The 25,410-nt window shown below is 35.8% G+C and overlaps 1 protein-coding gene across 1 annotated transcript in view; it reads left to right on the top strand.

Annotated features, from left to right (window-relative positions):
* The window catches only part of GALNT13 (polypeptide N-acetylgalactosaminyltransferase 13), a 404,828-nt gene that overhangs the window by 345,333 nt on the left and 34,085 nt on the right, over positions 1 to 25,410 (top strand). The window contains exon 8 of the mRNA XM_081815482.1: positions 4,418 to 4,535. Coding sequence (XP_081671608.1) covers positions 4,418 to 4,535 — 118 coding nt within the window. The remainder of the gene's footprint in view (positions 1 to 4,417; positions 4,536 to 25,410) is intronic.

The following is a 25,410-nucleotide window of genomic DNA, read 5'->3' as shown; positions in this document are numbered from 1 at the left end:
CCCACACTGGGCTCCCTGCTCAGTGGGAAGCCTGCTTCTCCCTCTCCCACTCCCCCTGCTTGTGTTCCCTCTCTCGCTGTGTCTCTTTCTGTCAAATAAATAAACAAAATCTTTAAAAAAAAAAAGAAAATAGGAAGTATTTGGGAAATGATTGAATGGGACACAGGAAAGAAAGTTACTAAAAGGGGTTTTATCCTTTTGTGTTGAGATTCTGGAAGGGACTAGAGGACACTGAAGGAGAAGCAATATGGAAGAGTAGCACATGTTCAGTGCTATGTTTATACCTCGAGCAGACTCAAAAGAATTTTTTTTAAGAAAACATCTAGAAGGGCGCCTGGGTGGCTCAGTCAGTTAAGCGACTGCCTTTGACTCAGGTCATGGTCCTGGAGTCCCGGGATCGAGTCCCGCATCGGGCTCCCTGCTCGGCAGGGAGTCTGCTTCTCCCTCTGACCTTCCCCCCTCTCATGTGCTCTCTCTCTCTCTCATTCTCTCAAATAAATGAATAAATAAAATCTTTAAAAAAAATAAATAAAAAAAAAAAGAAAACATCTAGAAAGTAATTAGAAAAACACAAACAATGCAGGAGGAAGCAATGAAAAAAGAAAACACAGATTAGGACTCTGCCTCACAGAGAGGACAGTTAAAGTCATACAGTGAAAGAGCTTATACAGGTAAAGAGTATAGGAAGGGGAAAGCTCCACGGAGAGGTCCTTGGGAAGACTACATATTGGGAGAAAAGGAGATAATTATTAAGTGCACACATCTACAAAACAATATTATAATTGTATCTTATACTCATGTCACAAATATGGAATTAGGAACTTGAGACAGCCAGCAAGGAAAAGGAAGAGGAAGGGATATCAATAAGAATCATAAAATGAATAGGAAAAACCTCTCTGGAAAAAATGCAATTGGAGTCAGGGGTGAAATGTGTTTTAAGCAGCGAGGCTGAATTGTGTTCAAATGCTTCCAAAGGAAGACATTTTAAGGAAAGCCTATTGAAGTTCAGAATCAATGGGGCCTTTTCAGAAAGAAGTTATGGTAGAGGTGGGAGCAGGATCCAGATTCCAGTTAGAAGGTCAAGAGGAGTTGAGGGAATATGTAGAAAGTATTCTTTCAATAAGGTTACCAGTGAAGGGAATAGAAAATATATAGCCCTCATTGGAATGAGTAGTAGGATGGAGTGAAGAACTATTTTGGTTTAGGATAGAACTTGATTGAGCAGTGTCATAAACCAAGAGGACAATCTAGAAATGAAAGGCATAAAACATAAATGTAATAGTCAATGACCAAGTGGCTGAAAGAGTAGTCAGAAAAGAACTGGCTGAGGGCAAAAGAGTGAATGTTAGCTCACAATGAAGAAGGAGATATTCTTTCCTCTGAGGCAGGAGGAAGGAAGAGGCCATGAGAAGACACATACACATACTGAGGTAGAGATAGGGGGAGTTTAGATTTCATGACCGAGGGAATTTTGATTTTATGCTTTGCCTTAATCTCATTTTTTGAGAAGAGGCCAAAACTTTTAGATAAGAGTCAGCTAAAAAATGAGACAGATTAACACAAATGAGACAAATTAACACAGATAAAAGGATCGTTAGCTGTTTATAGGCTAAGCAGAGAATATTTGGACTTGAAGTATTACCAGTTGACCTCATCTTACTGCTTTTTCAATGATTCTCTGGCTCCTAGGAGAAGTGGATAATGCAAGGGTAGGTTTACCCAGACACTGATATTTACAAAAAAAATTGGGTCAGATAAGGGAAGGACAGAGAATTTAGGATGCTAAGCTATTTTTGCTCACTGACCTGGCAGAACCTTGGAGAGAGAGTGAGAGGAGGGAAAGGAACAATTCCTGAAGGGGGTTATTATGTGAGAAATAGGAGTAGCTAAGGAACCCTAAACACGATGGTAGAATAAAAAAGTGACTGTCATAGGATTGAAATAGGAGGGGTTAAAAAATAGAAAGTTGTGTTCAGAGAAGCAGATGTCGGAGTTCAACATCTTGGATCGGAAGTAGATTCAGATTTTGAAATGAAATGAGGGTGTGTATGGGAAGTCAAAATTAAGTGAGGGACGCTCAAGACCCGTGAATGATTATCAACAACAGCTACGACAGAGACAAAGATATACCACCTAATCTTATTAACTATTTGTTATGTGCTGGGAACTGCGCTGAGTGCTTTACTTCTACTAGCTCCATTCATCTTTACCTACTGACTGTGTGGTAGGCAAGATTCACAGCCGTTGGGCTGATTACCCCCCTCCCCCACCAATGGGTTGAATTGATTAATAAGGTTAGGCCGTATATAGGTTTTTAATTTTCTAGGCACCCTGAACACTTAAGGTTCACACAGCCATATGCAAATAATTCATTAGGGACGGTACAGAGCAGTTAACTTAGAATAGAACATGTTGCATAACACTGGCTATGGCTATAGATATTATATAAGGCACAGTCTCTGGACTGTTTGAGAGAGCTAACATTGCAAATACAAAAAAAAAAAAAAAACTCCCTAGGAGCATCTGTCTTCAGAAAATACAGGATTTTTTTGAGGAATTGTCATTTTATGCTCTTATTTTTGTTACTTTTTAAGCATAAGTGAAACTTTTGAGTCATTTTTATGGTTAAATATATAAATTATTTTAGTCATTTATTATACATTTCTCACATATTTTTAGGAATTATGACCAACTGTAAGATGAAATCCAATGCATGTATTTAAGCTAAATGCATTAGTACTTTATTAGTAAATAGAGAAGTGGGCAGGCACTCTGCACAGATCATTAAAAATGCATCACTTAACATTCTTACGCACCTGGTTGCATTATGATAAGATAATTGTAGCAATTTTTGTTCCTAGTTTCATTAAATAGACTACGCAGCACTATTACACCTTGTATAGTTATTGCCACAGAATTCCAAAACCCCAATCAGGTGAGGGTGGTGGCTACTCCATAATTACCATCTGTTTAGCTATGTTACTGTTTCCCATTATAACTCAGAAGGTCAGTGATACTGTTCATGATAGCAAGGGAGCAAGACCAGAAGTAATAAAATAGTTCTGAGACTAAGGAGGCTCTGCTGCTCCAGCTGATGGACAGTTAATTGCTTGAGTGTAAAACAGTGAGAGCACTGGGAGAAATAGAGAACTTTGCAAAATGGTTGATGTCCAAGTACAATATTATTTGGTGGTTTTTCAATAAACTACATTGTTCAATTAGAGGACATGAGCATATCCTGTGGCAGAAGAAGATATAATCTCTATAGAAGCAACATTTGTTAATTTTTTCACAATCTCAGACTACTTGGATGAGCATTCCAAATCCCTTAGACCAGTGTTAACTCCTCTTTAGCAGCACATTAGAATCACCAAGGGACTTTACACGTTACCAAAGGTGTGGCCCCACCCCAGGCCAATTAAATCTGAATCTGTGGAGGGTGATACCCAAGCATGGAAATGTGTTTTTTAAAGTTGCTTTGGGGGCCTCTAATGTGCTAGGAAGGTTTAAAACTGCTATTCTACAGTTAACATTAAAAAATAATAATTGTCAGTATAGATAGATCCATTTGTGAAAAACTAGAATTTTTTTAGTTTCAATTCATACTGCTTATATAGGAAGACTTGCATAGTTCATATATTAACCATTGACTTTAATTAATCTTTTAAAATTAATTAATAAGTAATCCTTTGAAAAGTTAACATCTGACTTCTTAGTTCCTATAGAGAAACTTCAAATGTGAGAATCGAAAGGCATTTATTCCTAGGAAAACGTTTTAGAATCTGTGCAAAATGTTCTTCTAAGCATATGGGATTTATGTTCATCCATAGGGCCATGTAATTAACTCTATCATTTTACTTGAGTAAAGAGAAGAATAAACAAATACATGTAAAGCTCTACCTTAAAAAAAATACTTCCATAAATATCGTTACTTATTGCCTATAAACATTTTTATAGTGTTTAATATTTTTCATATTTAAATAGATTATAGATATTTTCACAGAGAAACCATTTCCACAGGTTTTTAGAAATCACATTAAAATGTTTTATAATTAGGTGACAAAAGATCACAACTGGTAGGGGTAAGAGCACTAACTTCTCTTCACTATGCCTTTCAGAAGGAATATAATTGCCCCCCTCTTAAGTGGCCAGTGTTCCTTCCATATTATCTTTTTGATCACCTGTAAGAAAAATATAGACTAATCTAAATTTAGTTTTACAGAAAATGTGAAATAAAATGCTACTTATTAATTTTAAAACCTCTGACACCTTGGCTCTATGTTTCCAGTTTGAGATTTTTGAGTACTATTTTTTTTTTTTAATTTAAAATGTCTCAAAACTATTTGCTATAGTCTCATTAAACTCCACACATTGTTTTCAAAAGATATTCTTTTCTTTTTGTTTTTTTTTCAACTAGGACCCCTACTATGGCTGGTGGCCTATTTTCTATTGACAGAAACTACTTTGAAGAGATAGGAACTTACGATGCAGGAATGGATATCTGGGGTGGAGAGAATCTTGAAATGTCTTTTAGGGTAATTGCATTTTACTTTATTTTTTTAACTCTGAACACACTATGCTGTAGCATGCACATATAGACCCAGTAATTTACTGTCAAATCTTTTTTTTTGTAAAGTGATGCAAATTACTGATCATTTGGTCATTTTAATACTTATTTAGAAGCTTTGCTAGAGTTTTTTGCATGCAATATTTACTGTTAAATCGGAAATTATAGCTATTTTTAAAGTTTTCAAAAATAATTCTTTTATTCATAGTACAAAGACATTAGGGCTTTCAGTTTTTGAAATAAAGAGGGCTTTATTTCTTATATAAAGCATTACCCTATAAAATCGCATTGTGTTTTTGAACCGAAACTTGGAAGTATTTATGTTACCTGAATTTGCAAGTGCTGCCTGAAGTTATTCTCAAATACCTTTAAGAATAACCCATGGTCAAAGGAACTCTGGATAATTCTGCAAGTAGCATGATTGATTTCACAGTTATAGACATTATTGTTTGATGAATCAGTTTGAATAATGCCAATTCACTTATTAAATGGCCTTCCAAGCAAATGAAAATTAAGGATTAATCCTTCATGCATATGATACTGGAAAGCATATGAATAATTTTTATATTTTGTTGTAGTTGGAAATCTAAAAAGCAGACACATAAATGTGCCTTCATGCTAACAAATGATAAGTGCTGGAATACTGTTTTTTCTTCAAACCACATATATTATTATTTTTAAATGAATTAAGTTAATAATACTATTCTTTTCTTTCTTCCTGGAATTTAACATGAAATATTCAAAACGCTGTATTGATTTTGCCAAAATCATGTAATAAAATTATTAGAGTTTAGATATATTTATCTATGAAGTGCAAGAGTTATGACTTTTAATTTCTCATTTAGAAAGTAAAGTTTGTTTTTCACTAACAAAATATAAATATATGATGTGTAAGAAAAGTTAAAATTTGAGAATAAAAATTACTTTGAATTTATATAATGTGGAATTTAGTGGATCTCAATAATCTGAATTATTTTAGAACCACTAGAATGGCCTTCTTATACAATTTTTTGCCTATAAACCTTCCTTATAGCCAAATGTCTGAGAACATCATTAGCTAATGGAATTGTATTCTTTCCATATTTGCTTATGTACTTATAGTCAGATTAGAACTTGCCCCACAAGATTTGGCACCATACTCAGGAATGTCTTCTTGACATCAGGCACATGATATATCCTTCACAACTTTTAGGGACATTGGGGGACCCAACCTTTTCACTTGGTGTAGTTCTCAAAGTGCAGAAAATAAGAGGTGACAGTTAAAAAAAGAAGAGTGGAAGGAAGGAAGGAAGGAAAGGAAGAAAGAAAGAAAGACGGGAGGAAGGCAGGCAGTATATTCAAAAGCTGAAAAAAAAAATTTGCTCTTACCCTGGGATGTAGCAATGAGAGTATTTATCCATTCATTAACCAATGTTCCTTTGATGTTGTGCTAGGATTATATAAGGAAAAAAATCAATATAGCAATATTGCTATTATCTGTGATCGTATTGCCCAGCTTTTTTTCCTTTTTCACCTCTTTTCTCCTTACCTGTTAAGCTTGATTCTCTGCCAATGGACTCCCCTTACTTTCATCACATAGCTTCCATATAGGATGGATGTTCTTTAACTAATTGAAAGATATGTTAGGGAGCAGCTTAGTGGAGTAATATGAAAAACCAGGAGAACATGATCAGAAAATCCAACAGATACATTAAATGCACCAAAAAGGAAGATTGGGGAATATGGTAGGTGAAACAGATACCAGACGGACAGAGTGAATGCGACTGGTGGTCATAAGAATGATCAGATCCCAAGAAAATGACACAAGAGGTTAGTTGTGATTGGTTGTTTGACATTATGAAGAAACAAAGCACAGTAACACCCCCTTGTCTGTGGTTTCGCTTTCTGCGGTTTCAGTTACCTGCAGTCAACTGTAATCCAGAAGCAGATGATCTTCCTTCTGACGTATTGTCAGAAGGTCAACAGTAGTAGCCTAATGCTCTGTCACAGTGCCTACATCATTTACCTCACTTCATCTCATCATGCAGACATTTTATCGTCACATATCATCACAAGAAGGGTGAGTACAGTACAATAAGATATTTCCAGAGAGAGAGAGACCACGTTCACATAAATTTTATTACAGTATATTCTTATAATTGTTCTATTTTATTATTAGTGATTATTGCTAATCCCTCACTATGCCTAATTTATAAATTAAACTTTTATCATAGGTATGTATATAGAGAAAAAAGCATAGTGTATATAGGGTTTGGTACCATCCTTGGTTTCAGACATCCACTGGGGTCTTGGAAAATATCACCCATGGAAAAGCGGACTACTGTAAGAAGTGACTGGTTTGAATACTTTAAAATGTACCACTGGCTTTAGTTTCCATATGCTTTCAATAGAAACAATATATATTTTGCTTTCTATTTGACTCTTTTCTTTTTATAACTTGAATGTAAATTTGTTCTTAATAGTTAATACTCTAGCTGAGGAAGATATTGAGTAAGAGAAAATGCTAGAACAGTATATTAGCAAAAGAATGAGACTGTCCCTTTAGAATAATTTCATGAAAAGATATGTGACCTAATGAAATAATAATATGTTGAGGATTTAAAATCAGAAAATCTGAGGCTAATATCCAGGTCAATCATTATACAACAGACATATATTGAGCATGTAGTATGTACTTTACACTTTTCAGATGCCGAGACTACAAAAATAGATAAGGCATGATGTTTTTACTCTCAAAGAACCACTGTTCCTTGAGAGAGATACATAGGTATTATTGATAGTTAAATGCGATTATTTTATAAAAATATCTATGAGATTTTCTTGTCTCTGTCATGTTAGTATAGGCAAATCACTTAACCTCCACTGTGAAAAGGTGAATATAACAATAGTGAAGTTAGTGTTTTATACCTCTAGTCTATGTAGGTAGGGTAAGTAAAAACCATAGAAATATTAAGGACTTACAAAATATTAGGAGAGTTTGGCTGGCCCTAAGGAGTTCAAGCCAGTCCAAAGGAATGTATTTGTGTGGATTGATTTATAAATAGTATCACTTGATCTTTGATGCCCAGAGTATTGTAAGGACTGAGAGATGTTGAAAATGTGATGAAAATACAGACCTCCCAAGAAAGATACATCCTATCTCTTTGACACAGTGAGTTTGAATACAGTTTCAGAAGGTTGAAGAATCCCTTGACTTCACAGGATAAACGTCTTTAGCATAAAATAATAGTGACTTCTAATACTTACATAAAGCTTATAAGCAGAAGAGCTGAGAATTGAACTCCAGCATTCTGAGACCAGTGGTTATGTTATTATTATACCACCACGTCCCCATTACGATTTATATCTTCATAACATGACAGTCCTAACAGCTGATAGTATTATCAGGAGGGGAGGGAGGAGCTAACAAGCAAATGTAGTCTTCCTCCACAGTTCTGAGATAGATGTCTCATCTAGTGATCTTATCCTACTCTTACAGGCTTTAGCCTCTTATAGTAGATGATACACATCCAATAGCGGTGTGAATGTGTACAGGTAGATCCTAATGCTTCTGAAAACTTGGTCTCATATATTGCTCTCCACTCCATTACATAACAACCCAAATAACATAAATCCTACGAATACCGTGTAATATTTGTTGAGTTCTTATTCATTAGTTGTAGGGGAACAATAGTGATCAAAACAGACAAAACTGTGTGTCCTTATGGCACTTATATTTTAGTGGAGACAAACAATAAACAAAAGAAGTAAAATGCATTAATATATTAGGGATAAGTGTTAAAGAGGAAAAAAATAGGGGAAGAGGAATATGAAATGGTAGATGTTGGAGATGGGTAGGGCTTGAAATTTTAATAGGAAGAACTCTGAAAGGAATACCCATGTAACTGATGACAAAATGAACCCAGTATGGTACGAATTTGCCCCTATCAAAAGAGTCCTCTACCTTTAAATGATATTCCTGATGCCACCATAAGTACCACCCAATAAACATTATCACCAAAGTCCTTACCTTTCGTGAGCGATAGCACAGGAGCGGTATTCCCAAGAGTGCACAATGTTTCGTCCATCTTAAAATGAGATAATCTGCCATTGTTGAACCAATTGGGGTCATAGAAAAAGAGAGTAAGAAGACAGAGGAGCATCTCACTTCTATGAGAGGTAGACTAGTGGTTCTAAGAATGGGAGCCAGGCGGCCTTGGGTTCAAGATGGCTGGAGCACTTCCCGGCTGTATAAATTTGGATAAGGTAGCATGTCTTCTAAGCTTTAGTTTGTTTATATCTGGAACAAGGAAAATTGTAACACTTTCCTGATACGTTTCTAGGGGAGATTAAATGAGATTGTATAGATAGTGCTAAGCACCCTGCTTACCACACATGAAGTGTGTCATAAATGGCAGCTTTTATTCTTGCAGTGCTTGTAAGCTGTGCAACTTTGAGCAAGTCACTACACTCCTGAGCATCACTTAGTAACAACCTTGACCTTAGTAATCTCGCCTTGACTACAGATAATCAAATGGAGAATATACATGAAAATCCCTTTAAAATAAGAATACACAATACATACATAAAGTGCTCCTGCTCTAAGAGTTAGTCACGGTGTGGTTCTAAAACTTCCCTGCCCAGAAAAGAGATTAAATTTTAGAAAAGAAAAAACAAAATAAAACAAAACAAAAAAACTTTCTTTTCAGACTGCTGCAATATCCTTTGAGGTAACTACAGACATCCTAAGAACCTAGACATTAAATATTTACCCATATTCATATTATTGAAATAAAACACTCAATTAAAAAAAAAGTGTCATCTAGACTTGATGTAACAGGTACAAGATTTACACACACAGACACACACACACCTGAATCAATCAAAAAATGGACAAAATATATGAAATAAGAGTTTCAAGACATTGGATAGCAGGTCACAGAGAACAATGGTCTGAGAGATGGAGATCAAAAAAAGGAGAGCCCTAAGTTTGCCTCAGCTTCCTGCCTTGAGAAAGTGTCTAGATGTCAGCAACAAAAGGGGGACCGTGGCAGATCCCAGCCAACTCCTGAGTTGAGAAGATGAAGCCAAATGTCTGGGAAGACCTAGGCAGCTAGAATTTGGTGGACAGAATACTGGAGAGGAGAGAATTGCAAAGACAGAACTCAGGAAATATTGAGTGCAGATCAGCACATATGTGTGAGAAAACAACTAAGATTGAGGGAAAAACCATCAGCAAGATTAGAGGTCTCATTGCCCAGTGCTCGCTTAGGACCAGCAAGAGTGCCTGAACTCTCCAGCCAGGGTGATTCATGGGGTGTGGGGAAAGATGAATATTGGGAAACTATATAATACACTTCTAAAGAGCCCATGGATCAAAGAAGCAGTCAAAAGTGAAATTAATCATGTTTTTTAGCTGAATGAAAATGAAAACACAGCATATTAAAGTTTGTGGTACCACGAAAGCAATACTTAGGGGGAATTTATAGCACCAAACATCTATATTAGAAAGAAGAAAATAAGATCTAAAATTAATGACTTCAGCTTCCCCCCACCTTCAGAAAATAGAGAAAAGGAGAGTAACCCCAAAATATATAAGAAAAAGGAAAAAATAAAGATGTGAAGTGGAGATTATGAAATATAAAAGAGGAAAAGTTTCGATGAAAGCAATGAAATCAAAAGCTGTTTCCTTGAGAAGATCAATAAAAGTGATAAATTTCTAGCCAAACTTAATTGGAAAAATAGAGAGAAGACACAAATTACCAACATTGAGAATGAGCAAGGTAACCTCATTATGGACTCTACAGATATTTAAAGGGTTATTAACAACATTATGGCAATAAACTTGACAATTTTGATAAAATAGACTACTTCCTGAAAAGACACAAACTATCAATGCTTACAAGAAAAAAAAATATATCAAGCAAATACCCCAATATCTAGTAAGGAAATGAAATTTGTAGTTTAAAAAAAAATAACTTTTTACAAAGGAAACTCTGTTGTAGATGACTTCACTGGTGGATTCTACCAAACATTTTGGGTAAAATAAGAACAGTTCTACACAAACTTCCAGAAAATTGAAGAAGACATACTACCTTCCAACTCGAACTATGAGGTCAGCATTACTCAAATAGCAAAACCTGACAGACATTACAAGAATAAAAACAAATCAGTAGAGAAAGGATAGTTTTTCAACACAGTGCTGGAACAACTGGATATCCATGTAGACAAAAATATCTTAAATTCATACTTCACACTATATAAAAATTAATTCAAAACATAAAACCTAAAATTATAAAAGAAAACATAAGAGAAAAACGTTTCTGACCTCTGAATATGCAGCCCATAAAAGTACAAATTGGCAAATTAGAATTCATCAAAATTAAAAATATTTGCTCTTCAAAGCCACTGTCAAGAGACTGAAGGGATAAGCTCCTGACAGGAAGAAACTGGCAACAAATAATTTACCAGATAATGGACTTGTGTCCAGAAAAACAAAACAAAACAACCCCAAAAACTAAGCAAACAGAAAAACTCATAACTCGGTGATAAGAAAAAAAAATCAAACCGATAAAAATGACTCAAAGATTTGAACACATACTTCATGAAGGCAAACATAAAGATGGCAAGTAAGCACATGAGAAAATCCTTAATATTATTAGTTATTAGAAAAAATGAAATTAAACCCATAATGAAATCACACTACCCATTTATTGGAATAGCTATGATCAAAAAGGACCATATTGGTTAGAATTTGGAAGAACATGGAAAGGAGGTGGAAATGTAAATGGTAACAATAACTCTGGAAAACAGTTTTACTTGTTCTTTTTTTTTTTTAATTTTATTTATTTGACAGAGAGAGACACAGAGAGAGAGGGAACATAAGCAGGGGAAGTGGGAGAGGGAGAAGCAGGCTTCCCGCCGAGCAGGGAGCCCGATGTAGGGCTCGATCCCAGGACTCTGGGATCATGCCCTGAGCCGAAGGCAGATGCTTAATGACTGAGCCACCACCCAGGTGCGCCTCTTTCTTTTTTTTTAAGATTTTATTTATTAATTTGACAGGGAAAGAGAGAGCACAAGCAGGGGGAGCAGGAGAGGGAGAGGCAGGCTCCCCACTGAACAGGAAGCCCAATGCAGGGCTCAATCACAGGACCCTGGGATCATGACCTGAGCTGAAGGCAGATGCTTAACTGACTGAGCCACCCAGGCACCTGGTTTTACTCAAGACTTCTTGGGGCGCCTGGGTGGCTCAGTCGGTTAAGCGACTGCCTTCGGCTCAGGTCATGATCCTGGAGTCCCGGGTTCGAGTTCCGCATCGGGCTCCCTGCTCGGCAGGGAGTCTGCTTCTCCCTCTGGCCCTCCCCCCTCTCATGTGCTCTCTCTCATTCTCTCTCTCTCAAATAAATAAATAAAATCTTTAAAAAAAAAAAAAAGACTTCTTAAGCAACTCCTAGGTATTTACTCAAAGGAAAGGAAAGCATATGTCCATACAAAGAGATGTATACTAATGTTCACAGCAGTTTTATTTGCAATAGCCAAAAGCCAGAAACAATCCAAATGTCCACTAAAACATGAATGGTTAAACTGTGGTTTGTCCACACATGGAATACTACTCAAAAAAATAAAGGAACTATTGATACACCCTACAACATTTTGAATTTTGAAATAATTGCATTGAATCAAACAAGTCAGACAAAATAGATTACATACTGTATGAGTCAATTCATATAAAATTTTAGTAACTGCGAGCTAATCCATAAGTGACAAAAAGCAAAGTTTTCTAGGAACAAGGTATTGGGAGGGGAAAGGACAGGTAGAAGGAGGGGACACATGAAAACTTTTGGAGGTAATGGATATATTTGTTTATCTTGATTGTGATAATGGTGTCAATTATGCAACGTAAATTATGCAGTTCAATGTATGTTAATTACACTTCAATAAAGCTGTCAAAATATTCACAGAGACACACACACACATACACACACACACACTCTTTCTCTCTCTCTCCCCACTCCTCTCTCTGCAGATACTCACCAAAGAGAAAGAAATGAAGAGAAAATGTAATTGATGGTATCTAGTAACTATAGACCTCTATACTTTAGATTCTTACTGTATGTTAGCCCAGTTACTTTTAAATACCCTGTTGATGGGAGTCTAGCAATCTATCTGTCAGGACAGTTGTGTGGATTAAATGAGACTTATTGAAATTTTTAATAAGCTGTACCGTACTATGGAAATATTAATTTTATTATCATCACCCTTAAAATATAAGAAATTTTTTCAATAACCAGATTTTTTAATCAGCAGGATGAAATTTTCTTTAACTGTCCCAATTTTCTTTTTCTTCCAAATCATGATGAAAACAGCGGTATATTTATCTGAAGGATATAACCAAGTGAAATATCTTATGATGTGAAATCCATTTATTTCCAAATTGCACAAGCAATGAAGTGGAAAAGAAATGAGAGCTGACATAATAAATAATGGAAAATGAAAGGCAAAGGTTCTTACTGAGCAGAAGAGTATGGTAAATGAGGCAAAGAAGTTTGTAGACTTTTGGGGGATTGTAATATGCTAGTTCTTGGAAGTATTTAAAGAAAGTAAAGAACTTTCTAGAAATGCCCACACAGTTCAAATATTGACAAGCAAAAATGTCAGTTATAATAATTTGTTAGACAAATAAATTTAGACAAAAGTCTTTTTATTTCTGTTAGAACTCCATGTTTTTCAAATTTGAGCAGAGTGGATTGTCAGTGTACTAAACTTGACTGTGTTTGTTTATTTGGCCAGTCATAGAAACTGGACTATAATAGAAATATTTCAGTTAAGTGAACTTAATCTCACCAAGTCCATGTGTTATCCACGATTTTGGTGGTTGTGGTTTTATGGAATCCTTTTCTTTAAATTTAATAAAGCACTCTCTTAATGTTAATATAGAGATTTCTTAGCCTCTTCCCCCCACAGCTTTGAGATATAATTAACAAAAATTGCGTATATGTGACATTTACAACATGATGATTTGATAAACATATATTGTCAAATGATTACCACTATCACACTAATTTACATATCCATCACCTCACATAGTCACCGTGTGTGTGTGTGTATGTGTGTGTGTGTATGTGTGTGTGTGTGGTAAGAACATTTAAGATCCTCTTACATCAAAATTCAAGTATTTAATACAACATTATTAATTATAGTCACCATACTGTACATTAGATCTCAGAACTTATTCATCTTATAACTGAGAGTTTTTACCCTAATAGCGTTTTTTTTTTTTTTTTTTAAGGCTGGGGGGATTGTGATGCATGCCTGGCTCAGTCAGTGGAGCCTGGGACTCCTGATTTGGGGGTTCTGAGTTAGAGCCCCATGTTGGGTGTAGAGATTACATAAAAATACGACCTTTAAAAAATAATGAAAATTTTAAAAGGCTAGGAGGTGGGATGCCTGGGTGGCTCAGTGGGTTAAGCACCTGCCTTCGGTTCAGTTCATGATTCCAAGGTCCCGGGATCCAGTCCCTTATCAGTGGGAAGCCTGCTCCCCCTGCTTGTGTGCTTGCACTCTCTCTCTCTCACAAATAAATAAAATCTTTATTTAAAAAAAGGCTAGGAGGGGGTGCCTGGGTGGCCCAGTTGGTTGAGTGACTGCCTTCGGCTCAGGTCATGATCCTGGAATCCCGGGATCGAGTCCCGAATCGGGCTCCCTGCTCGGCGGGGAATCTGCTTCTCCCTCTGACCCTCCTCCCTCTCATGCTCTCTGTCTCTCATTCTCTCTCTCTCAAATAAATAAATAAAATCTTTAAAAAAAATTAAAAAATTAAAAAAATAAATAAAAAAATGAAAAAAGGCTAGGAGGTCGTAAACTGAGATCATGTTCATGTATAGCCTCGTTAAAGAATATAAACCAGTATTAATGATTATTCAGTCCAGCAAACTTCCCTCTGGTTACCTGTTTGGTGTAGGGTACACCTAAAACACATTGCAAATAGCTTGAATTTTTAGCTTCTGTGCTTAATAATTAGATCTTCTGGTATCTGGACCACCACTGTATCCTCAACCATTGTTTAAACATATCTGTTTATTCAGTCACTTTATTCTTTGTTTAATTGAAAGCACAGAATAAAATATCTCTAAGTAAAAGGTAGCTGAGACATTGTTTCTAAGACTGTGTTACATCTATTATATATTTTTAAGGATTGGGTCAGTAGGAGCCATATAATGATATTCAATTAAGGTTTCTATAGAGGACTCTATGATTCCAAAATAAATGTGTTAGAATTCCATTCTGAATGTTAATTATAATAAATACCTGATTTCATATGGTCTCTTAGAAAAAACGAGTGAACAACAGGAAATTAGATATTAATCAAACTTTAGGAGAATGTTAGGAAAGGAAAGCATATGTTAGCAAACATTTACAGAACTTGTTTGGCTTTTAAAGTTATAATAGTCTCAGGCTTGGTTATTTTGGTGTAATAACTATACCTCTTCATTTAAACTTTCTGGTTCACAAAACCAGATATGAGAATAAACTTGTGTTAGATAGTCATCAATGTGATTCTTCACCTTGCAAACATACCAAACGGAGACATAGTTTTAGAAATACAAGGCACTGTAGGAGACTTAGGTATACCAGAAGTTGTTATTAATCTCTGGCTCGTTTTTACAGTCACATAATTATCTCTTAAAGTGATTTTTTTTGGAAAAATAATCCTTCTGAGTTATCAGTAGCACTCACAATCTAATGTCTTCTTGAACTAATAGTATTTACTAATTTTTTTCACAACCTCTCATAGTCTTATCACATGAGCGTTTCTGTGGAAAATGTAAACATATGCTATATTCATCAACCTGGAAATATACTCATCTAATGTCTGTCCCCTTCTGTCTACACTCTGTTTATTCTATCTGTCTATCTATCTATTAATTTATGTGTATGTGAGTCTATATGAGTGTGAATAACTAAATATTTATGAAGACCCAGAATGTGAGTCTTTAGTAGCAGTTATTGTAAAGGATATAATGTGACAATAAATATATGAATTTTAAAAGTTTACAGAATAAATGGTCTGTATTGCAAATGAGGGCTGAGTGGTACTCACCAGACATCCTGTAGGAGTTGGGACTCAGATAATTAAGAGAATTAGAGAATTATGAAACCCTGGAAGATGGATAGGAATTAAATGCATAGAAAAAGGAAGAAATTGAATGAAAATGATAAAAAATAATACATTTTCATTTCCATAAATGTATAAGGCAGAGATAAATCATATTTTTATAAGATTTATTCAGAAATACACCTTGGAAATATATTTTATTCAAAGATCACTCTAAGTTTTGTTCTATCTTCTTGGATTAAACTATTTAATAGAATTAAAAGTATACCAAAGAGAAATTATTGATTTCTGAAGTATGATAAAAACATCTTTGACAATGTTGTACTTAAATACAGTCACATTTCAAACATTCTAAGCAGAATTTCTCCGTATATATTCAATAGGCCATGCACACCTGGCTTTTTTAGTGAATTTTAGTACATTAAGAAACTAACAATCTGCATTAGAAACAAGTATCTGAAATGTTGGATAACACACTCCAATCCTGTGACTGTTGATCCTTCCCTGCTAATATACACAAATATCTCATACACACCCACATTTGCTATAAAAATCTTTATGATCCTTCTGATTCTAAATAGAAAGGGCCTCAGTTTAACTGTTTGAATTTATGGCAATAAAAAGAACTATATGAAGAATGTTAATGTGCTCAGAATTATTGCACAGAAAAGTTTGACACCTACTATTATGGCCAGATTTTACTAAAGCCTCCCATTAAGTGTACTTAATCACAACACACACAAATGGTGCTGAGAAATAAGGCAATTATCCTACTGATTTACATTTGAAGGGCATCTAAAATATTCTGATATTGAAATGTTTTACTTTCTTTTTGTATCTAAATATATGCTGCTGTGAATTAACTTTGAACTATTTATTTTCCAAATTAGGTTCTATTTTTTCTTTATGGAAAGGGCAATTTGAAGTAACTTCTAAAAAAATTTCTAGTACTGAAATTTTAAGAATCATTGATATATACTGGGCTTGATTAAATGAAATAAACCCAACATTAAATTCAAATAAAATTTGCAATTTTAGTTCAGAAAATGTGCTAATGGTAATTTAGTCTTGTGATCTTATGATAGAGGAAGATGACAGAAAATAAATGAGTAAAGAAAATTACTCCATTAATTCCAGATAATGACAAGTGCATTGAATAAAATAAAATGAGAGGCAGAGCCCTGCATCACCTTAGAGTGGTCAGGGAAGACCTCTAAGGAAGCATTTTAGTTAAAACCAAACTGACAGGGAGAATTCAGCTGTGCAAGGATTTATTTAGAGGGGGCACATTCAAGGTAGAGCATAATGCAAGACAGAGTAAATACAAAAGGCCTGGGGCTCCTGGGTGGCTTAGTCAGTTAAGCATCTGACTCTTGATTTCAGCTTAGGTCATGATCTCAGGGTCCTGAGATTTGGCTCAGCGCTGGGCTCAGAGCCTGCTTAAGATTCTCTCTTAATCATAGAAAACAAACGGAGGGTTGCTGGAGGGGAGGGGTGGGGGATGGAGTAACTGGGTGATGGACATTAAGGAGCACATGTGATGTAATGAGCACTGGGTATTATAGACCGATGAATCACTGAACTCTGCCTCTGAAACCAATAATACACTTTATGTTAATTAACTGAATTTAAATAAAAATGAACAGGTTAAAAAAAAAGGTTCTCTCTCTCCCTCTCCCTCTGTCCCACCCCTCTTCCCCCCACCCCTACCATGAGCACATGCACTCAATCTCTTAAAAAAAGTACACAAGGCCTTAGGCACCTATGAAATGATGAGCTGAATTCTCACATTCCAAGTCTTTAGGATCACAAATGTCCTAAAGCTTTTGGTGAAGTAAAGCTTTCTTTTTCAAGGGTTAAGAAATAATCCTTGTGGGGGCGCCTGGGTGGCTCAGTCATTAAGCATCAGCCTTCGGCTCAGGTCATGATCCCAGGGTCCTGGGATCGAGCCCCACATGGGGCTCCCTGCTCAGTGGGAGACCTGCTTCTCCCTCTCCCACTCCCCCTGCTTGTGTTCCCTCTCTCACTGTCTCTCTCTTTCTGTCAAATAAATAAATAAAATCTTAAAAAAAAAAGATATAATCATTGTCTCAGAACAATATTTGGTTGATTGATTTATTCAGCCAATAATTAATATGTACCTGCTGTGTACTAAGCACTGTACTAGCTACTAGAGATAGAGATATAGAAATGAATGAAACAGGCAGCCAGGCCATGCTCTCTAGGAGTTCATTTGTTGATGAGGCTTTACATTTAAATAGCACTTCATAGAATTCTTTTATATATATGATTATAATGCATCTCAGCATGGGTTAAAATATGAGGAACTTTTTTCCCAATTAGTTTGATCTATAATGCGTTTTGTAATGTTTACATTATACTTGAGATTACCTCTGTGTAGCAGCCAGGTGTCAATCTACCCTCATTTTACCCATCAATCAATATAAATATTTTTATACTTAGACCTGCATGAGACACTGTGGATGGTATATATAAGAGATGTAGCTCTTGCTCTCTCAGAAAGTCCAGTATGGTCTAGGTATTGTCTGAAAGTGCAGATATAAAGTGCATCTAGTTCAAAAGAAGGAAAGATTTCTGTGATCTAGGATAGTCAGGGAAGAATTTGTAAATTAAAAATCCAAGGGTCTTGTCATGTAGATGGCAGGGCAAGAGGGGAACAGGGGCTAGAAACCAGCAACTCTCAGATCTATACTCCTGTGGTCCTTCTTTGTGCTTTGAGCCATACTTAAGTTTAGGCTAGAATATCTGGTCTCCCCACCTTGTGTTTTCCCTCTTGAAAATTACATGAATAATGTATAACTAAATCATGAAATATATATTTTGCAGAACTAGGATTCAAGTGACAGAATTAATAAAGTATCCATTAAAAACTGATGAAATTGAACTGATTATTTTTATATATCTATATTTGATCCCTTAAAGATTTCTAGGACAGAATTCCAAAATTCTTGTTTCTATATATGTGCATTCAGTTGGGAAACCTGTGCCCCTTACTAGCCAAAATTAATGCATTCAAAATTGAATTCATGCACTTTTTATTAAAGAGCTAAATTTAAATCTCTATGGTAACTACTGCAATAAATGTGCAACATCTTAAGCTATGATTATAGTGTCACACTTAGTGATGTCTATCTTAAGTACATGACTACCAATCGTTTTACTGTTGTTCTAGTCAACCAGAAATGTAGTTAAAAAAGGAAACCAATTATGACATTTATTTAAATAAGCTGACTGATTTCAGCAATAACATTCTAGATACTAGGAATGATTCTTTTGAAGGTGTGAAATAATGTGGACAGAGGCCTTTGATCCAACTGTTCAGAATTTGAGTATTAAGTACCAGTAAAACTGAGTTTTAAGTATCATTTAAAAGGTTGTTGTAGATCTTTTTTTTAAATTTTATGGAGTTTTTATTTTGTTTTATTTTATTTGGTATTTGTAGATTTTTAATATGTAATTTTTAAATAACCCTTAAAAAATCCAAATTAACAGCCTTCTACATCTGCAAAAATTCAAACTTGATGAATTAAAAATCCTTAAGATCCTTTATAGTTTACACTGCAAATAGGATAAAATTGAAATCAAAATTTTGGTGTAGAATTATCAGCACTTCTTGAATGCTAAAATATGTTTCTGCATTAACTGTTTCTATTATCAAAGGTTTGACTACATTTTTCTACTCATTGCATTACTTAACAATCCAGCAATATGCAATTCTAGTTTTTTTTCTCTATTTAATTGGTCAACCAAATTCTTTGTGTTTATATTTAAATCCTGTATTTCAACTGGCCAACTAATTTTACATTCTATATTTTTAATTGGTCAAACAAAGCTATTGGGGTATGGACAATTATCATACTTTCTATAACTCTTAAATTAACATAAGAAGATATAAATAAATTGTTCAAGGGCAAAGTGTCCCACACAAATTCTATAATGATGTATCTAGATAGTGATTAGGACTGATGTAAGACTCGTTCCTTGATCATTTCTCTGACCCTGCAAGAGAAAACTCCAGGAACTACAAACTTTCTTTTTATAGTTGGAGAAGAGAATAGAAACTCTTGGCTCTTTAAGGTCATGGAAAGTTAAAGACGTACCTGAAGAAGTTGGAAATGTGTTGCAGTGTCGAGGCAAAGTCTAGGGAAGGTGACAGATTTGAGAGTTAGCTTTACAGAATTTATAATTAAATGAGCGTGTGAGAATCGATGAGTTTGCCAAGAAAGAAAATAGGGAGAGCAGAATAGCAAACCATGTCCTTAGGTGGCACCTACATTTAGGGGTGGGAGAAAAAAAAAGAAACTGAATGCTAAGTCAAGGCTGTCAGAACAGAACAAATATATATCACAAAAACTTAGAAAGTTATGGTGATTGTCAACAGTGTCAAATGCTGCAAAGAAGCAAGAAAGAATAATGAAAGCTCATAAAAATCTTTATGAACAGTTGCAGATGATAGAATCAAGATAATAGAATATAAGATGTGAAGAAAATTGGATTGTGAAGATAGTAGAGAAAAGAAACACTCTTTAAGAAGTTTCCCAGTAAGTAGGAAAGAAAGTACATAGTAACTTGAAGGGTAAATATGATTAAACTAATTATCTTATATTTGCTATTCTTTTATTTTGTCATGGGGGTAAGATAAAATGTAAGTTGATAGGAAGGATTATTAGAAAAAATAGGTGTTATTGAAAAAGAAAGAGGAAGGCACAATTTATGAGATAAGTACTTGCCAGTGCTGAAAGAATATTATAGATACTAAAGGACATCTGTGCAACACTTTCTAGTTTGTACCAGTTTTATGTTCATCATTTTTTCCTGTGTCCTTACCAGAACACTCTGGGTGAGTTGTCATTACTGTCTTATTCTCTAAATAATGCTTTTGAGTTTCAAAGAGACTAAGTCATGTGGCTAGAAATTGGTAGGGCTGAACATCAACCTCATGTCCTCTGCTCCAAGTCCAGTCCTCCTCTATTCTGGGTTCAAGATCCCAAGGGCAGGTTTTAATTTTGAAGAGAAGAGTTGCCTCATTTTCCTAGAGAAGAAACTAAGGCAATATGAGATGTTTCAAGGTGGAAATGCATAGAAAGTCAGGTCAGCTGTTCTTAAATTCAAAAAAAGTAGAAAGCCCAAAATTCTCCACAAAGAGGAGGGTCCTGATATTGAGGTTTGATAAGAGGAGAAAGTTTTGGATAAAGCATATCTCCTTTAGCAAGCATTTTAACGAGCATGGATGTTCTCTTATTAAACAACCTTTATATGTCACAAGAATGACATCTTGCAATTCTAATGAAATAGAGACCAGAAACTTATCTTCACTGTGCTTAAACATCATATCTGGACAAATAAACTTTGCCCTGCACTCTCCTTGTTTGTGAGTAAGTGAGCAAAGTATCACACTAAATGTGGCTATTTTTGTGGTGGTTACTTCTTCACTCTTCTTTTAAAGTATGATATAGACTACATTTACTACTGCCAATTTATTTTTAAAAGATCAAAACTGTCAAAGTAGAGTATTATTTTCCTTCACGGTGGGTCTTAATGGGTATTTGTAATGAGTGCTGGAGGTGACATCAATATGGATATTTTTATATGTTTCACATTTATCTCACTAAGCATTTTATGGCAAAAAAAAAATGACTGAAAGATGATTTTTGGAAAGGAGTCATAGTTTTCCACTGATAGCATTAGAGCTTTATATGGGCTCCCTAGGGAAAGTATTTATCTGAAGCAAAACTTATAGCTTCCTATAAAAATGTCTCAGGTCCTTGACAAGAAATAAAATGTCTCTAGCTGACTAAAAGCTAGGAAAAGAAAATTCTGTCCATGAAAGGATTACTGTTAGGATAAGTACCTCTTAAAACAGTTCTTTTCTTGTAGGCATGAGAGACTCCTCTTCAACTGTCAGATGCAGATTGATGATTGAACTTTAATATGCCCGGTACTAACAGTCACGACTAGATGGGCTGTGAGCTACTTGAAGACAGAGATCCATGCTTTATTATTCTTCCTCTGTGCCCCAGAGCCCAGCATGGTGCTTGACACAAACTTAATGGTTAGTGTATATTTGCCGAATAGACACCGGCCAAGGCCTGAAGAAAAATGCTTGAGAGGGGAGAGGTCATTTCCTCCTCTCAAGTTTATCCTGGGGACTTACATTTGAAAAGCATTTGACCACTTTACAATTTATACAGGAAATTTCATTTAGACTAAAATGCTGCAGCCACAGTCAGGTGAGGTGGACAGTTTATAGATGGAGAGATCAAGTAACCGAAGGATAACTCTTTCTGAGGTACCAAGTTTTCTTCTCCTACCCCATCCAAGTTCTTTTTAAGTATCTCTGGCATCTGCAAGAGAGCAGGAGATGTAGCACAGTGCAGCTGGGTACCCAGGTGGTCTCCTGATATTCAAAGAGGACTGTTCTGGCATGAATTCTAGGGCAACATCACGCAGCTATCATGAGCTGCTCTGTGGCTAGAAGCAGCAGATGTTACTGGTATCTGACAGTCAGTTGGATCATCAGACATGGGAGGACACCAATGTAAAATGCAAAATGTCTGACCCAAACATGATTTAATAAATCACAGACCCTTTCCATCCAGTTCTCAAAAATCTCATCTACATACAATTTTTTTCACATTCAAGATGTATTCATAGGATTAATTGTACAATGAGGAAAGCACAAATTCCAATAATTCTACTTTTGTCTTAGTTACTATTCCCCTAAAATGCACTGAAAATATCCAAAACCTCTAGTACTTATCACACTTCAAAATTATTGATAATTGAAAGATGAAAAGGTATGACTGCCTCGCATATTATTTCTCTTGCTCGTTTTTTATGAATTATCTGCTTGCACCAATCTATGCTAATATAAAAAGCAATACTTTTTTGTAAATATGAAAAGCTAGACACTAATTTTCTTGAGGAGAACCACCTTATATTACGTAGCATTTGCAATATCCGGTAGGCTGCTTTGTGTTCTTCATTTCTTGCCTTCTATGCTCATACGTGTCATTTAGGCAGAAGATGGAAGATTTGCCATAACACAATCAGGATCTAAAGGAGAATTGGGAATTTCTTCAATATCAGCAGTCCTGATAAGATGTGGAATAATGACAAGTAACAATTCTCCTGAGGCAAAGAAATACAGTAGCTATAATGTGTGGTAATTCTGAAGGTCAGAAAGCTCCAAGGCAAAGAAAGTCATTGAGAGGCAAAAAGTAATAGTAGAATGTACATTATGAAATGATGGTGTATATATATTGGAGGTATCTCCACTATGCACTTAAATGCTGGGAATGGGTGTTTATATTTGAGGACAGTGGGAGAAGAGGTTAAAAAGATCCTGTCTGTGACCACTCCCACCTCACCATCCATCTGATACCCACTGGTTCATATGCAGACTGTCTCAGTTCCATTTCAAAACAGTTCCCCCGCTTCAAACCACACTCAGTATAAGCACACCTTTCTATTCTTCTGCTCCATTTTCTTCTTCTCTGCTTTCCTTGTACTCTTGTCCCCCTCCCTCCCACCCCCAATTCCCAGGAGTCATTTGCTAAGTCTTTGGCAAAGCAAAAAGATAAAGCTGGGTTGTGAGACTTTCCTTAAAGAAATTTATTTCAGAATTAATATGTTAGGCCCTGTAGAAAATGAGTAGGTATAAAAGGGTTTGTTTCAAACTCGGGCGTTTCAGAAAATCCATTTCTAAATTGAAAAGAGATCACAGATTCAAGATGCCCAAGGATGAAAAGTACTTTGGAAGGGAAAGTATCTGATAGCTGGATATTTTAGTAGCAAATTGATGGGATATATGAAACAGTATAAGTTCGACTCAGAATTGTCTATATTTCATGCCAATATGAAAATAAAATCTTCAAATTACTCTAATATATGGTGATTTCCTGAAACATTCTCAGCCTCTGAGAGAACAAGAGTACTTTTGTGATTTCCCTTGTTTTTATAACATTTACAATCTTTGTAAAATAGGAAACTCCTAAATCTGAGGGGGAAAAAAACACATTGGTTGCCTCATAAGTTTGACGGTGTTATCTTTTTCATACTTTCTCGTGTTCAGAGTATAATATCTACACAACGTGTACTTCTAATACAGCTAAAGCCAAGTCAGCTTGCCCAAGTAGGAACATGTTGATTAAATTTTGGAGAGATGTATTATTCCTATCTAAAAATCTGATATCTAGTGGCACCTGGGTGACTCAGTCAGTTAAGCGTCTGCCTTCGGCTCAGGTCATGATCCCAGGGTCCTGGGATTGAGCCCCTCATCAGGCTCCCTGCTCAGTGGGGAGCCTGCTTCTCCCTCACCCTCTGTATGTGCAAGTTCTCTCTCTGTCTCTCTCTCAAATAAATAAACAAAATCTTTAAAATAGAAATAAAAATCTGATATCTAAAAGTGGTTATATGCCCCGTATAAAGAGATCAATCTAAATCCTAGAAATCTAAAAGAAAATTTAGCCATTATCAACTTCAATTCTTCTTCTTTCATATATGAATTTTCTGAGGACTCTCAAGATTAAGTGACTTATTCCAAATTCTGTGATCAGTTTGTGTTTATTTCAGTTAAGAATACAGTTTTCCAATTTCAAATCTGGTGCTTTTTCTTTTTCATCCAAATAATTATTTTTGTTTTAAGCATTAAATTATCAAGTACTGGATACATTCCTTGGGCAGTTTGACTCTGTGATTTCTTGCAACTCAGGTACACACTTAAAGGCCACAGCAGCTGATCTGCCTCAATCCTCATAACAACCCTCTGAGGTCGATTCTGCTGGTCTCATGTTATTACCTGAGACCTGAAGCATAGAGAGATGGAAGTCTCCAAGTTCACCCTGCTAGGAAGTGGCAGAGCTAGGATATGACCTCAGGAGCTAGAGCCTATATTACCATAACCAATGTGCCACGTGGCCTCTAGGGTATATTGCTGTTGTCATTAAGGGCATATTAAACAGTGACTTTGAGGAAACAGTCAACAAAACAAAGAGGCAACCCATAGAATGGGAGAAGATACTTGCAAATGACACTACAGACAAAGTGCTGATATCCAGGATCTATAAAGAACTTCTCAAACTCAACACCCAAAAAACAAATAATCAAGTCAAAAAGTGGGCAGAAGAGATGAAAAGACACTTCTCGGAAGAAGACATACAAATGGCTAACAGACATATGAAAAAATGTTCATCATCATTAGCCATCAAGGAAACCCAAATCAAAACCACACTGAGATACCACCTTACACCAGTTAGAATGGCAAAAATGGACAGGGAGAGAAACAACAAATGTTGGAGAGGTTGTGGAGAAAGGGGAACCCTCTTACACTGTGGGTGGGAAGGCAAGTTGGTACGGCCACTTTGGAAAACAGTGTGGAGATTCCTCAAAAATTTAAAAATAGAGCTACCCTATGACCCAGCAATTGCACTACTGGGCATTTACCCCAAAGACACAAATGTAGGGGCGCCTGGGTGGCTCAGTCGTTAAGCGTCTGCCTTCGGCTCAGGTCATGATCCCAGGGTCCTGGGATCGATCCCCGCATCGGGCTCCCTGCTCCGCGGGAAGCCTGCTTCCCCTCTCCCACTCCCCCACTCCCCCTGCTTATGTTCCCTATCTCGCTGTGTCTCTGTCTTTCATATAAATAAATAAAATCTTTAAAAAAAAAAAAAGACACAGATGTAGTGAAAAGAAGGGCCATATGCACCCCAATGTTCATAGCAGCAGT

This window comes from Leptonychotes weddellii, chromosome 3 (genome assembly GCF_054177405.1).
Source record: "Leptonychotes weddellii isolate Sample4059 chromosome 3, ASM5417740v2, whole genome shotgun sequence".
Taxonomy (NCBI): Eukaryota; Metazoa; Chordata; class Mammalia; order Carnivora; family Phocidae; genus Leptonychotes; species Leptonychotes weddellii.
This window is presented reverse-complemented; position numbering and strand designations above follow the sequence as displayed.